Source organism: Belonocnema kinseyi, chromosome 6, assembly GCF_010883055.1.
Source record: "Belonocnema kinseyi isolate 2016_QV_RU_SX_M_011 chromosome 6, B_treatae_v1, whole genome shotgun sequence".
Taxonomy (NCBI): Eukaryota; Metazoa; Arthropoda; class Insecta; order Hymenoptera; family Cynipidae; genus Belonocnema; species Belonocnema kinseyi.
The window spans coordinates 58511525-58527803 of NC_046662.1; the positions used below are offsets into that span (position 1 = coordinate 58511525).

Here is a 16279-nt window from a genome sequence, read left to right on the forward strand (position 1 = left end):
CGCACTTTTCTGAAGGATTAAAAAAACTTGAAAAGCGATTGACCAAGTGTATAGAGCTCCAAGGAGATTATGTTGAAAAATAAAAAAAAATTGTTTTTATACCACATTCTAAGGACTTATTGAACTACCCTCGTACATAGTTTAGGAGTGACCATAAGCCTCGGTAGATAAGATGTCTCTTCTCATATTTAATTTTAATTACCCTAATTGTATTCTTGTCTCTTACGAAAATTATAGCCACTAATGATGTTTGAATTATCTTACAGGAATTGTGTCATTATCAAGGCAGTATCAGAGACATGCCTGGTTCATGGGCTGCGGTTTCCACCTGCAGCGGATTGAAAGGAGTAATTTTTGATGGAGAACATCTTCATCACATCCAGCCTGAGAAGGAATCTCTCAACTCCAAGCACTTTGTTTATAAACACAGTGATCTCGTCACCAATCACACTTGTGGTAAGTTTATTTCTATTAATATTTTCTTCGTTCTCAGGGTTGCTGCAGGTTAGGGAATTCCGGAAAGCCAGGGAAAATCAGGGAATTAATTTAAAATTTATTTATTTTTTTTAAATCTCGTCTTGCTTGGTTGAAAATTAAACTATGGTTCTTGAACATTTATTTTTCTTGGATGAATTCAACTACTTTTTGTTTCAAATTAATTTTTTTTTAATTAAAATAGAAACTATTATATTTTTCGTTGGCAATTCACCTTCTTCTGTTGAAAACCAATTATTTAACTGAATTATTTGAACCATTCTATGTTTGGTTGGAAATTGATCTTCTTTAGAAAAAATCCAACTATTTGGTTGGAAATTCCTCTATTGTAGTAGAATATTCATCTTCTTGATTACTGATTAAGCTTTTTGTTTGAAAATTAATTTGTTTGTTCGAAAATTTAACTACATATTAGATTGAAAATTCCTTGGTAAGTTCAAATACTTGATTGGAAATTCATTTATTCTGTTAAAAATTAATCTTTTTGGTAAAAAAATAATTTTCTTAGTTGAAAATTTATATTTTTGGTTGAGAATTATTTTTTTTGTATTGAAAATTAATTTTTTTAACTGAAAATGTATCTATTCTTCTAAATGTAGAAATTTTTCTATTATTTTGACTATTCTACTTTAGTTAAAAATGTGTCTTTTTTAATAAAAAATTCATGCATTTTTCTTTGGGAATTTGACTTTTTGGTAGAAAGTTCATCTTTTGGATTGAAAATTCAACTATTTGGTTAAAAATTCATATTTTTTTGAAGATGCACAATTTAATTAAAATACATTTCTCTGGTAGAAAATTGATCTTCATGGTTAAAAGTTAGTTTTTTTAAATTGAAAATTCAGTTTTTTAACTGAAAATTTAACTATTTGAGATTGAAAATTTATCTGTTTTAGATGACAATTCAAGTATTTTGTAAAAATTCGTCGTAAATGCAATAATTTGTTCGAAAGTTCCTCTACCTTGTTAAATATTCTTATTGTTTGAAAATTGTTGTATTTGGTTAAAAATTAATTTTTTTATCTGAAAATTTAATTTTTCCATTTTTTTCTCGAAAATCTACCTTTTTGATAGAAATTCAATCTTCTTGTTTGAAAATTAATCTGTTTGGTTGAAAACGTTACTTTCTTAGTAGCAAATTCATCTTTTGAGTTTAAAATATAACTATTTGACAAAAAAAATAATTTGTTGTTGTTAACTATTTATAATTTTAGTTAAAAATGTTCCGTTTTGGTTTAAAAATTAGTCTTTTTCGGTTGAGGTTTCACCTAGTTTATTGAAATCTCGTATTTTTTGGTATAATTTAACTATTTTAACGAACCAAAAACCAAATTAATTAATTTTCAACTAAAAATATGAATTTTTACCAAATATTGGAATTTTAAATCCAAAGATGAAATTTATATAAAAACAAAAATTAATTTTTAACTAAACATTTTTTTTCAATCATAGAAATGAATTCTGAACAAAAAATGTAATAGTTAAATTTTCCACAAAACAGAACATTTTTTAACGAAAAATATTGCATTTCTATCAAGAAAGGTCAATAATTGTCTAAAAATATGGAACAGTTTAAGTAAATTTTCAAATAAAATGATAAATCTGGAAATAAACAAAATTTAATTTTTAACGGAATATATTAATTTGCTACTAAAAAGATAGATTTTCTACTAAAAATAAAATAATTAAATTTTCAGTTAGTAAAATAAATTTTCAACGAAAAAAGAAATTAATTTCCAATAAAATAGTTAAATTTTCAGCCACAAAAATTAATTCTTAACCAAAATAAAAGTAGAATAATTAAACTTTCAGTCAAAAACTTAATTTTCATTAAAATCAATGTAAATTTTCAACCAAATAGTATGATTTTTAACCGTGAAGATTAAATTTCAATCAAAAAAGATCAATTTTCTACAAAAAATGGAACAATGTATTGTCAGATAAGAAATTAATTCTAAATAAGAAAAAATTATATTTCAAAGAAAAAGATCAATTTTCAAGTAATAAGATGAATTTTCTACCAAAATAGATGAATTTTTAACGAGATACATGGTTTTTCAACCAAATATTTGAATTTTTAAAGGAATTTTCAGCGAAAAAGAGGAAATTGGTCAGCAAAAAACTTAAACATTCCCTCAGAAATTCAAATTTTTAATCAAATGCACGAATTGAATTTTCAGTTGTAACAATTATTTTTTAATTAGAAAACATAATTTTCAACAATATAATTAATTTTTGAACAAAAAAAAGGTTTATCAACTAAAATGATGAGTCATGAATAAAAAATAATTAATTTTAACAAAGCTATTCCACTTCCGAACTAAGTATTTGAATGTTCAACCAAAAAGGATTAATTCTCGACGAAAAACATTATATTTGATATTTTAACCAAAATGTATTTTAATTAAAATGTTCCTATTTCAATTTGAAAAAAGATAAAAATTTTCCTAAAAAAAGAAAAGAAAAAATGCATTTTTTGTTGACAAAAATAAAAAAAGGAAAGAAAAATGTCATGCCAAAAATAGGTTAATTCACTCAAAGAAGACAAATTTCCAACCAAATAATTTGAATCCTTAACGAAAAAAAATTAATTTCCAACAAAATAGTTGCAATGTTTGAACCATCATAATAAAATTAACTTCAACTTTAGTTTTTCGAAAATTCCCTAACTTTAATAGGTTTTCCCTGACATTCCCTCACTTTCTGGAATTACCAGATCTGCAGCAACTTTGTAATTTAATAAAGTATGTGTTTATTTCACTCTAGAATGTTTTTATAAAAATATAATATATGAAGTAATTATGATATATATATTCTTAAACAATAAATGCTGAGCATATTCGCGAAAGCATTTGCTCAACATAAATTCTTGGTCATTTAAGAACTCAAGATTTGCTGAGGCCTCGATTTCGTAATTGGTCAACGTTTAACTCATGGATAGTAGCGTTCCCGGTTCAAATCCGAACCGAGAAAGATTTTTTTCTTGTTCTTAAAAAATTATTTGACCGAAGTAATTGTTTAAACATCTAAATTTGTATCAATTATCATTCCAGCTTTAAAAATTTGACGCGATTTTTTGAAAGCCTCTTTAGTCGATCCAAGCTCCTTATCTACTGTAGGATGATCTCCCTTACATAGACATTTTCTCTGGCTCTGGTATTGAAATGAAAGCCAGTTTATAATTTGGCCAAATGTTAAATGACCTTGAAGAGTAGATACTCTGCTTGAGTGGATGGTTCAATACTTCTTGGCTTGTTCTCACTGGCAGGGAGCCAAATTTAAATCTGAGATCCCTCGAAGCCTCGCTAGAAGCAGAGTTGTATCTGGTTTGCATGATTTCTTAGATAGAAGCTTTCGGAAAGGCGGTGCAGGACAGAAGTAGGTACCTTCTCCAAACAAGTCCTGAACGCGTGTAGAGTCTTGAGACCTGTCTCTCTAGTAAAGTACTGGTCTGGTCTCTCCTTAACAGTCTTAACGAATGTGAGAGCAAGGTCCTCCCAGCACATATATCGCCTCCTTTGTCCTTACTGCCTAAGAATAAGAATCCGGTTGCACTCGATGATCTCTCTCTCTCTTTCTTTTTTATAGGATACGATGGAACGCCACATGATTTTCTCGGTGCTGACTTGCAAAAATTTCACAGAGCCTCCAGGGTGAGTAACTACAATGATAAACACTGTAATCTCTTCTCCAAAGTGCTCGCAATTTTTACCTTCCGCTATTCAAGACATCTCTTCCAGTTGAAGAAACGAGTCAGGGTTCATATGTTTCTTAAGGGATGACTTATAGAGTATTTTTTCCCCTGGGAAATAGACAAGGGAAAATTTATAAACTGGATTACCAGATTTGGGCATTTTTTACCCCCCCCCCTTGAAAACAGTTCTTTTGGTTACATAACAGCTAATTAAGGGGGGGGGGGGTGAAAACTTTTGTTACGATTTGTTGAACATTATCTTTTTAGTTATAAATTTTATTATTTGGTTGGCAATTTAAAAAAAAAAGACAATCTTTTCGATTGGAAATTAAACTGTTTTGTTAAAAATCCTTCTTTTTTGGTAATAATTCCACTCTCTTTGTAGAACAATAACCTTTTGTTTAAAATTCATATTTTATCGCTGATAAGTCAACTGAAATCTTTTTTGGATAAAGATTATTTTTTCTGAAAAATTGTCTTTTTGATTTAACCCTCAAAGTGCATACATGGTAAAAATCACGGTTAAGTGCATAGTGGGTGTTCAATACCCCAGCGTATTTAATCATGTATTGTTTAACCCGTATTGAATATTTTGTTACAAAACAATTATCCGATATAGTTTAAGGTATCTTTTATAAGGTAGAGTAATTTAAATTATTTTAACCTGAAAATTTATGACTATACTTTTGAAATAGTTTTCCTCCATAAAAAAATATTGCAACATGGGTGCTTTCAAAAAAGATATTTATTTGCACAGTTAAAAAGTCAATTTTATGATAACATGAGGAATCAGATTTTTTGCTTTTAAATTGATTTATTATTATAAAAATTGAGGAACATTGACATGTAATACTATAAAAATACAAGAAATTGAAAAAAGAGACATATATAACTGTATTTTAACAATTGTATTTTATTCAACACATCCACAGTCTGCTCTCGCATGACGCGCTGCCGTAAGTTGTAAGCCATCTACAAAGAAACAGTATGAAATAATCGAAAAACAAAATTTTTTCACTTCATATGATATAATACGTTAGAAAGTAAACAAAAATCAATAAAATTTCAACAACGAAAATTTGCTCCAAAATTAATTTTTCACTCACTAATGCACACTGGGTGTTAGAGACCCCACGATTTTTGTACATCCACTTTCAGGAGCTGCTGCTAGTAGGCTGGCGTTTAACGCAGTATGTTAAATAACTTTACTTACAGTTAGTGTCTCCAACTAAAGCTAGGTGGCGACACCTCTTGGATAAAAAATCAAATGTTTTCTTGAAAATTAAACTATCCCCTAGAATATTTACTTTTTGTTTGAAATTCCTATTTTTTGCTGAAAAGTCAATTGAAATCTTTTTGGATGAAAATTCAAACCTTTTTTTTATAAATTTATCTTTCTGATTACAAAAAATCACATGTTGTAGTATAATTTTCATTTTTTTACGACAAATGTAACTGTATGGTTGTAAATTTAACAATCTTGTTAAAAAGCCATGTTTTTTGTTGCTGTTGAAAATTCTGCTATTGAGAAGAAAAGTAACTTATTGTTTGCGATTCTTATTTTAGTGTTGGAAAGCGAACTGGAATCTTTTTTGAATGAGAATTTTAATATCTTTTTTAAATTCTTTTGTTTGAGAAGAAGTGTCATCTTTCTTGAATAACAATGCAACTGTTCGGTAGAAAAATTCTGCTCTTTTTTCATATTTTGTCTCATTTTTGTCTCTTTGATTTTAAAATTTGCCTACTTTAGCATAAATTACATCTTTCTTGGCTACAAATGCAACTGTTTAGTTGAAAATTTCAACAATTTTGTGGAAAAGCCATACCTTTTGTTGAAAATTCTGTTTTGTTGAAAATTTACATTTTATTAAAAATAAAAATTGTTAAAAATTAATGCTTTTTGGTTGTAAAAATTTTTCTTTTTGGATTGAAAATTCAATTTTTTTCATAACAACTTATTCTTTGTTTAAAAATTCATATTTGGTCGTGACAAGTCAATTGAAAGCTTTTTTAACGAAAATTCAGCTATTTCATTGGAAATTTATCTTTTTTATTTAAAAATTCATCTGTTTAGTAGAAATTTTATCTTTTTTGCAAAAAATAGCCAAATAATGAAATTTCCGAATAATAAAATTTGCCGAAACTAAATTTCCTAAATTTAAACAATTAAAAATATTGTTGCATGTATTTTTTAAATTATTGTTTCAATTTAAAATAACAATAGTTGAAACAAAATATTTCTCAATGTAATTTTTTTTAAATATACGTAGTTGTATTTTTAATGAATAAATATTATTTATTATTAAACAATTTTTCTGATTGTTTCAATACGGTTATTTTCTAGAACAGTGTGTGCGATATGCGCCCATTAATTGCCCTTTCTTTACAAAAAATTCGGTTTATTTTCCAACATTTTATTCAGAATTTTTCTTTTTAGTTGAAAATTCATGTATTTTTTTCAAAAATATTCCTTTTTGGTCGAAAATTAACCTTTTTGGTTGAAATTTCATGTATTTTTGTTTAAAAAATTCTTTTTTTGATTAAATATGCTTCATTTTAGTTCAATGTTACTTTCTTTAGTTAAAACTTTAAGAAATTCGGTTGAAAATTCGTTGTTTTTTCGAAAATTCCATTATTTTGGTAAATACAGATTTTTTAATTTGTAATTTAAATTTTTTCAAAAATCCGTCTGTATAAATTAAAAACTGGTTCAAAAATGCTTTAAAATTCATTATTTTAACTAAAAATGTAACAATACAATTTTCATTCCTTCCTTCGAGTTTTTCAAATTAGCCAATCGGTATTTAGGAAAAGCGACAACAATGCTTTCGAGATTCTCATTCATGAGAGTGTAATGTAATCGCCCAAATTTTCGATCTCTGGTTTTTAACGGATTTTTACGTTTCGGCACTCACAGAGTCCGAAAATCATAAAATTTTATCGGTGTCTGTCTGTATGTCTGTCTGTATGACTGTATGTATGGTTACCTGAATGTTGTAGCCATGCTAACTTTTGAAGGATTTGTCCAATCAAGTCAGCCTTTGACACACTCCTTAAGGTTCCCAAAATGGAGACTAAGTTCATTAAGCAGATGTTTCCAACCAAAATTAAAACATTTAGAGCATTATTTTTTCAAATTTAGAAATTTTTGTCAACGTTTCTTATAGATGGGTAGAAGACTTGCAAAATGTCAAAATAAAAATTTTAATTTCAATTAAAATTAGAAAAGTTATATACTTTTGAAAATATTCAGAAAAACAAAAATTTTTTTAAAAGATTACGAAATTTCATTAAAATTCATCACTAGATATTATATATGTTTAGAAATTATGTCAGTTAAATTTTTCGATTAGAAAAAAATTCAAAAAGTTTGAGCTCTTTCAAAATTTGAATAAAATTTTTTTATGAGATTTAGAAATTGTTGTCAAATTTTCTGGTACGCGTAAAAAAGAATTGTAAATTACCCCAATGACATTTTTTTATTCGATTAAACTTCAAAAAGTTTTCAACATTTTGAAAATTTTCCAAAAAAGGAAAAAAAATTTTAATGGGTTGAGAAATGTCAATCCAAATTTCTATTAGATATAAAATATATGTTTTTCGAAACTATAGTTATGAAATTTCTTAATTAGATAAAAGTTACAAAAGTTGGATCATTTTCAAAATTATGCAATTTTGGTTTTTTAAGAGATCCATAAGTTTAAAGCGTTGTTTCTTAGTAGATTTTAACAAGATTGATAAATTATATTGATGAAGCTTTTCAATTGCACATAAGTTTTCGAGCGCGAAGCGCGAGTTTCGTAATGACAATGTAATCCTCAAAGCCGTAGGAGCTTTGAGAACCTTCTTTTTAAAAAAGTTTTTAAAAAAATTCAGTTGCACTTTATGGCTGTAATTCGTCTGAAGTTTAAATCGCAGCTTTTGATTTAATTTATAGTATTTACGATACTTGAAAAAATGCAGTTAAAGTGTACGCATTAAACGTATGAAAATGAGCGCGCCATAGGCGCGCTCAAACTTGGAGCGCGGCGGCGCGCGCCCAACCCGCAATTACAATGTGCCCGCGTAGCGGGCATATTTTGTAAAAAAATATTATGATATATTTGGAAGAGTAGCAGTATAAAAATGTGAATTATTTTTCAGCACAAAAGGGCGACTGAAACAGTGAGGGGTCCCTACAATGCAAACCGGCAATCTCGATATGTGGAACTTGTTCTCGTAATTGACAAGAAGGAATACGCGGCTTTCCACGAAAATCTCCACAAAGTTCAACAACATTGCAAGGATATTGCCAACATTATCAACGCCGTGAGTTCCCAACATAGAGAATTATTTCTATCATTTAGAGTTTCGAATTAATTAATGTAGTTTGCTTCCAAACAGAAACTAGTTGCAAAGTCAAACTTCTGCAAAATCCAAACCATGTTCTCTAATTTTAGTCGCTAAACTGGAATTGTGTTTTATAAATTAATGCATGGCTGAGGTATGCATATAATTAATACGAGTTCTAGATAATTTAAGAGAGAAATTATCCTTTTTTAGGCTGGGAAAACCTAGAAATGAGGGGAAAATTTAATATTATTGTTAGTAGTATATTTGGCTTATATTTTTAGTTAAAAATTTGATTATTATTGGTTAAACATTTAACAATTTTGTCAAAAGTCATACTTTTTGGTTGAAAATTCAACTATTTTTGTGAAAATTCGTCTTTTTTGTTTAAAAATTTATCTGTTTTAGTAGAAATTTAATCTCTTTTTGGCTAAAAATCCACATTTTTGGTTGAAAATTTATGTTCTTTGGTTAAGGATTCAATGATTTTATTTCAAATTCATTATTTTTTGGTTGAATTCAACTGTTTTTCATGTAACCACTGTATTCGAAAATCTTTTTTTTTTTGTAAATTCATAATTTTTTATTGAAAATTTATCTCTTTGGTTAAAAATACGTTCTTTTTTTTCTTAAAAATTAATGTTTTAAATGATAATTTAACTATACCATTAAAAGATTCATTATTTTAGGTTAGTTGGATATTCTTTTTTTGTTTGGAAGTCTAACTATTTTGTTGAAAAATTATATTTTGAAATTGAATATTCGACTTTTTAGAAGGTGAAGTTTGAACTAATATCTTAAAAATTCATTATTTTGACTAAAGATTTAACATATTCGTTGAATAATGTTTTTTGTTGAAAATTAGATTTTTAAACTGTAAATTGAATTATTAGGTGGTACATTTATATACTTTGTTGAAAATCCGCCCTTTTTGGTTGAAATGTAATCCTCTTGTTTGTAAATTTAACTACACATTAAATGGAAAATTTATGTATTGTGTTGAAAATTCGGCTTCTTTGTTTCAATCTAACTGTTTTTTTATATAAACTTTAATTTTTTTAGTTAAAATATCTGTCACATTTTTTTTAAATTCATATTTTAAAGTTGAAAATTCAACTGCTTAATTTAGAGTTGAATTAATTTCTTAAAAATTCATTATTTTTGTTGAAGATTGTTGAATAATACTTTTTTTTTTGTCGGAAAATAATTTTTTCAAATAAAATTTTAATTATTAGGTTGTAAATTCATATACTTTATTGAAAATTCGTCCCTTTTTGCAGAAATGTAATCAATCGTCTTGTTCGAAAATTTAAATTTTTGGTGGAAAATTGATGTATTTTTTTTTAATCATCTTTTTTTGTTGGAGAATCAATTTTTTGTTGAAAATTGCAACTTTTCGATTAACAATTAATTTTTTTTTAGTTGATTCAAGTATTTTGTTGAAAATGCGTCTTTTTGGTTAAATTCGACTATTTTAAATTTAAGATAAAAATATTTTTTTGTTATAATATTAAGTATTATATTTCTTGTTGAGATTTCCTATTTTAGGTTGAAAATTCAACTGATTGGTTTAAATTGGAACTACTTTCCTAAAAATTCATTATTTTGAGAGTATATTGATAATTTTAGGCAAAAATTCATCTCGTTGTTTAAAGTGAATAGATTTTTGAAAGTTCTGGTTTTTTGTTAAAAATTAATTTCTTAGATTGAAAATATAATTATTTGATTAAAAATGTAACTGTTTGGTTGAAAATTAATCTGTTGTAGTTGAGGATTCAAGTATTTCATAGAAAATTCGTCTTTCTGGGTAAATTTAAATGTTTTTTATTTTTAATTAAAATCTTTTTTGGATGCTAAATTTTTTCTTGAAAATTGAACTCTTTTTAAATTAAATAGTTTAACTAAATTAAACTATTGAAATTTAAACTAGTTTCCTAAAAATTAATTAGTGTGGTAGTAGATTGATTATTTGAGGCAAAAATTGATCTTTTTTGTTAAAAATGAAAAAATTTGTTGAAAACTTTTTTTTTTTGTTAAACATTAATTTTTTAATCTAAAAATTTAACTATTTTGTTAAAAATTCAAATGCATTATAGAAAATCGTATTTTTAGCTTGAAAATTCAACAATTTGGTAGGAAATTCGATTATTTTGTACGCACTTTTTGATTGGAAATGAACTTTTTTAAATGAAAATCGAACTATTCCATTTTTGGTTAAAAACTAATGCAATTTGTTGAGATTCTTCTTTTTTGGTAGAAAACTAATCTTCTTGTTTTAAAATTAAACTTTTTGGTTACAAGTTTATTAAATTGAAAATCCGTCTGTTTAGGTGCAAGTTGAAATACTTCGTTAAAAATGTATTTTTTTTTAGTTCAAGGTTTGGTTGAAAAGTCTTTGGTTGAAAATTCATGTTTTAAAATGTTTAATTAATTTTTTTCAACTGATAATGTAATTTTCTCCACCTTTGATTAAATATTTGATTATTTTTAGTTTAAAAATCGTCATTTTGGTTGATACGTTTTTCATTTCTGTATAAAATTCATCTCTTTTGTTGAAAACTTGACTATTTCGTTGCAAATTAGTTTATTATTAAAAATTTATTTTTACTGCAAATTTACTGCAACTGAAAATATAATTCTTCCATTTTTCGTTAAATAATTGATCTTCTTTTAGTCGAAAGCTCGTCTTTTTGTTGATAAATTCATCATTTTAGTTTAAAATTCACGTCTTTAGTTGAAAATTTGACTATTCTGTTGCAAATTAGTTTTTTTATTAACAGTTAATTTTTTGCTGAAAATTTTTAACTTTCCAATTTTTTGTTGAAGTTATCTTTTTTAGTTGAAAATCGCACCATGTTTTGTTCAATAATTTCTCTTCTTTTGTTGGAAAATCGTATTTTTAATTAATAAATTCATAATTTCAGTTTAAAATACATCTCCTTTGTTGAGAATTTGACTATTGCGTTGCAAATTTTTTTTTTTCATTAAAAATTAATTTTTTACTGCAAATTTAACTTGTTCAATTTTGTTTGAAGCAATTTTTTAAGTTGAAAATCTATTTTGTTTTAATTCATTTATTTCATTAAACATTCATAGTTTAGAATTTAAAATTAATTTATTGAGAGAAATTTGATATTTTGGTGTTAAAATTGCATCTATTATTATTGGACGATTCAACTTTTTCGTTGAAAGTTCTTTTTGTTCCGAAATTTCCAAAATTTGGTTGGAAGTTAATTCTTTTCTTGAAAATTCAGATTTATGTATTTTGGAAATGTGGAGAAAATTTAACTGTTCAGTTGCAAATCAAATTTTGTGTTGAAAATTTATATGTGCGGGTTAAAAATTAAACTGTTTTGTAGAGAATTCATGTTTAAGTTTTTTGGAAATATTCTGTAGAAGATTTAACTATTTCGTTGAAAATTCAACTGCTTGGTTAAAAATGAACTTTTTTTGTTAAAAATGTATATTTTTTGGTTGAAAATTTAACTGTTTTATAGAAAAGTTATCTTTTGGATTGTAAGTTCAAAAATTTGGTTGAACTTTTTTCCCTTGACAGAATAATCTTTATTTGTTTAAAATTGGTATTTTTTATTGAAAAATTAATCATTTTAGTTAAAGATTAATCTGTGTAGCTGTTGAAAAAATTCTGTTTTGTTGAAAGTCATTTTTTTTTGGATTAAAGTTAAATGGATTTGTTGAGAATTCGTCCTTTTGTACCTATTGAAAATTTATGTTTTATGGTATAAAAATCACATTTATTATTCACCGTTTATAAAATATTCCGTATTAAAAATGTTAGAAGATTAAATAATGGATCAGGGAAAAATCAGTGAATTTTGAAAAGGAAGGTTTTCGGCCACCTTGGGTGGCTTTGAAATAAAAAATTAATTCCTTTTAAGTAATACAACAAAAAATGATATCTCTTTACAGTTTTACACGCCTTTGAATATATTCGTTGCACTTGTGGGCGTTGAAGTGTGGACAGATTCGGACGAAATAATAATCTCCGCGAATGGAGACACCACGTTATCAAACTTCCTGCGCTACCGCAAAGAAAGGCTAGTCAAGACAATTCCGAATGATAATGCCCAACTACTGACGTGAGTACTATTCCATTCATTGCTTCGTTAAATATATTCCATTTCAAAATAGACTTGCTCTATCTTAATCGGAATTTAAAGTGAGGTAGAATAATTCAGTTTGGAAGTACCCAGTACTCCCTTGATTAAAAAATAATAACAAATTTGATAATTGAGCGTCTATAAATTATATTTATTATTTTTTTGTCTTATTATACCTACGTAAAGATCATTTTTGAAATTTTATACTCTCTCTCGCTTTAATGTAAGGGCTCGTAATCCCCCCCCCCCATCCTTCTTACGTATGATTTTAGATTTTTTACCTAATATGCCTACAAAATGTCAGGAGTTTGATCTAGAATTTTTACGAAATTTCAATCATTCTTGATTTATTTTGACGGATGTTTAGAAAATTAAGGAATTAAGAACAATTTCTTTTAAGTTTCAAGAGATTTCAAGGGATAGTAAGGAATTTAAAGAGATTTCAAAATATTTCAAAAGAAATCTTAGGATTTTAACCCGTAAAGGGCACACTTCCCTAAAATTACATAAAGAGCATACTGGGTGTTAGGTACCCAAGGGTATTCAAACGTGTGCTGTGCCGACTATAATGGATAGTTTTTTACAAGAAAATCAATTAATGATGTTTGAGCTATCTAGTTTAAGGTGAAAAAAGTTTCATAACAGTTTTTTGAAATTTAAAGTAGTTAAAAAAATCCTTTTTGGAAAATTTTTTTTTAAAATGATTTCTTTCACTCTAAAGTTCATAACTTTTTAAATTTTGATAATTTTACTTAAAATTTTACCTGAATACTTCCGAGATACGGCGCTTCAAAAATAAAATTAGTCTTATAGTGCTCGTTTCAAAAAAGATATTTATTCTGAAAAATAAAGCTTCAATTCAATGAAAAATGAAACACCGTACTTCGCGTGATTACATTTTATTGATCTTAAACTGCGTATAAAAATGGTAAAAATCAAAATTATGTGAAAATGACATAGAAAAATAGGGTTTCATGTCGTTTGTTAATTTGGCGCCATATGTTCCATTTTCTTGAATTTTGTACGTTTTGTTAAAGCGCAAGTAAGTCGCTGGGTCATTAACACCCAGTATGCCCTTTAACGGTTAAAGGATTAAAAGGGACTAAGAGGGATTTGAGAAGATTTTAAGAGATTTTAATGTATTTCAAAATATTTAAAAAAAGGCACTGGATTTCAAAAGATTGCTAAGGATTGTAAGAGATAACTATATCATTTTTCAAACTTTTAAGGAACTCAGGGGATTTTTATGGAATTTCGAAGATCTGAAGGGTTTTTAAAGGATCTGCAAAAATTTCGAATGATTTTAACGGATTTAAAGAAATTTAAAGAGGTTTCTATGATTTCCGAATATTATAAATGATTTCGAGAAATTTTAATGGGGTTTCGAAAAGTAAGGGATTTCAAAAGTTTTGGAAAATTTCCCACGGATTTTACAGATTTCAAAGGACCTTGTAATATTTTCAAACGTTTCACGGAATTTCAAGGATTTTGCCAATTTTTTACATAAATTTCAAGGAATTCCAATCGATTTTAAATGACTACAAGAGCTTTTTATGGGATTTTAAATATTTTAAGCAATTCCAAGGATTTCATGAAATTTCAGACATTTAAAAAAAAATTTTGGGGGATTTCTATACTTTGCGAATTTTGAAGGCTTTCAGGAGATTTTAATGGCATTTCGAATATATGAAGGTATTTCAAAAGATTTTAAAATACTTAAATAGATTTTGAGAAATTTAAAGACATTTCGATGATTTCACGGGATTTGAAAAGATTGTGAAGTATACCCACGGATTTAAGAGGATTTCATCAGATTTAAAAATATTTCACGAAATTTGAAAGGATTTTCGAATATTGTGAAGGATTTTTAGAAATTTTAAAGTCTTTTAAAAGATAAAAAAAACTGCAAGAAGTTTGGGAAGATTTTCACTTTTTTTTTAATTTCAATGAATTTTAAAGAAATTCCAAAGGATCTCGAAATATTTCACGGAATTTCCAGAATTTAAGCCGATTTTTATGGATTTCAAGAGATTTCCATGGATTTTAAAGGACTATAAGAGCTTTGTATGTCATATTAAATATATATTTCAAGCAATTTCATAGATTTCAACAAATTTAAGGAAATTTTATAGAATTTTAAGGAATTTCAAGAGAGTATTGGATTTCACGGGATTTTAAAGCATTTTAAGAGATCCTGAAGTATTTTTGTGAATTTTTAAAAATCTCAGGGGATTTTAATGGATTTTCGTATTTCTGAAGGATTTTTAAAGGATATGCAAAGATTTCAAAAGATTTAAAGAGGTTTTCAATGATTTTACTGGATTTCAAAGAATTGTACAAGATTTCGAAAGATTTCAAAGTATATCTGCTGATTTTAGAGGTTTCTTTAAGAAAACAAAAGATTTAACGGAATTTGACAAGATTTCCGGACATTATAAAAGATTTCGAGAAATTTTCATGTACTTTAAAAGATTAAGACATTTCAAGAGATTTGGAAAGATTTCCTCGAAATTTCAAGCTTTTTAACTTATTTTGAGAGCTTTTAAGGGATTGCCGTGGATTTGATAGGGTTATTAGGACTTTTTTTATGGAATTCGGAAGACTTCAAACGATTTCAGGAAAATTTCGAAACATTTTAAATAATTCACAAGATTCCAAACGATTTAAAAAGATTTTAGGCAATTCCGTAGTCTTTCCGAATTTTCTAGACTTGGATTTTAACGATCTTAAAATATTTCAAAGGATTTGCATGGATTTGAAGCAATTGAAAAGAGTTTCGATGATTTTACAGGATTTAACCATACTTTGAACCTTCCATAAATTCGTATACAATCTCTGGATATCTTTGCAATCCATTGGAACCCTATGAATTCTTTTCAAAATTTCGTAAATCCCTTAAAATTCTTTAAATCAGGTGAACATTTCTTTAAATCCTTTGTATTCCATGGATATCGTACATAATCTGGTAAAACCCATTTAAAAAATCTTCCAAGTCTTATGAAAACCCTTGTTAATCCTTCGAGGTCCATGAAAATCCCTTAAAATTTCTAAAACCCGGTTAAAATTATTTAAATTTTGTGAAATATTACCAGGTCCAGTGAAATCATTGAAATCCCTTTCACTCTATTTTAATTCGTTAAAATTCCTTAAAATCGTTGAAATCTTTTCAATTACTTTTTTTTAAATATCTCAAAATCTCTAAAAATCCCTTGAAATCCCTTAAAATTATGTAATCTGCAGGAATGATTTTCAATTCCTTAAAACCTCTCAAAATCCCTAAACTTCCATCGAAATCCTTCGGTATTTCTTAAAACATCAGGAAATCTTTTGAAATCTTATGAAATTCGCTAAAATGTTGAAAATTTAATTAAAATCCCCTAACATCTTACGAAATTCTATAAAAGGCTTAGGTTTTCTATTGAAATCCTTTTAAAATCCTTTAACATCCCGTGACTTCTGGTTTTAAATCTATTTGAAATCTCATAAAGTCCCTAAAAAGCTTTGTAAATCTCTTGAAATTGTGTACAAAAATTAGTAAATTTTTGACATAGTACGTCCTTCGAAATACCTTGAAATCTGCTGAAATCTTTCAATTATTTTAAAATCATCTAATGACTTGAAATATTGTTTACAGGGAAAA

The 16279-nt window shown here is 26.8% G+C and overlaps 1 protein-coding gene across 1 annotated transcript in view; it reads left to right on the forward strand.

Moving 5' to 3' along the window:
- LOC117174735 (disintegrin and metalloproteinase domain-containing protein 12) overlaps positions 1 to 16279 on the forward strand; it is a 170000-nt gene that overhangs the window by 119619 nt on the left and 34102 nt on the right. The window contains exons 4-7 of the mRNA XM_033364067.1: positions 267 to 456; positions 4084 to 4148; positions 8333 to 8497; positions 12449 to 12618. Of these exons, the coding sequence (XP_033219958.1) occupies positions 267 to 456; positions 4084 to 4148; positions 8333 to 8497; positions 12449 to 12618 (590 nt within the window). The remainder of the gene's footprint in view (positions 1 to 266; positions 457 to 4083; positions 4149 to 8332; positions 8498 to 12448; positions 12619 to 16279) is intronic.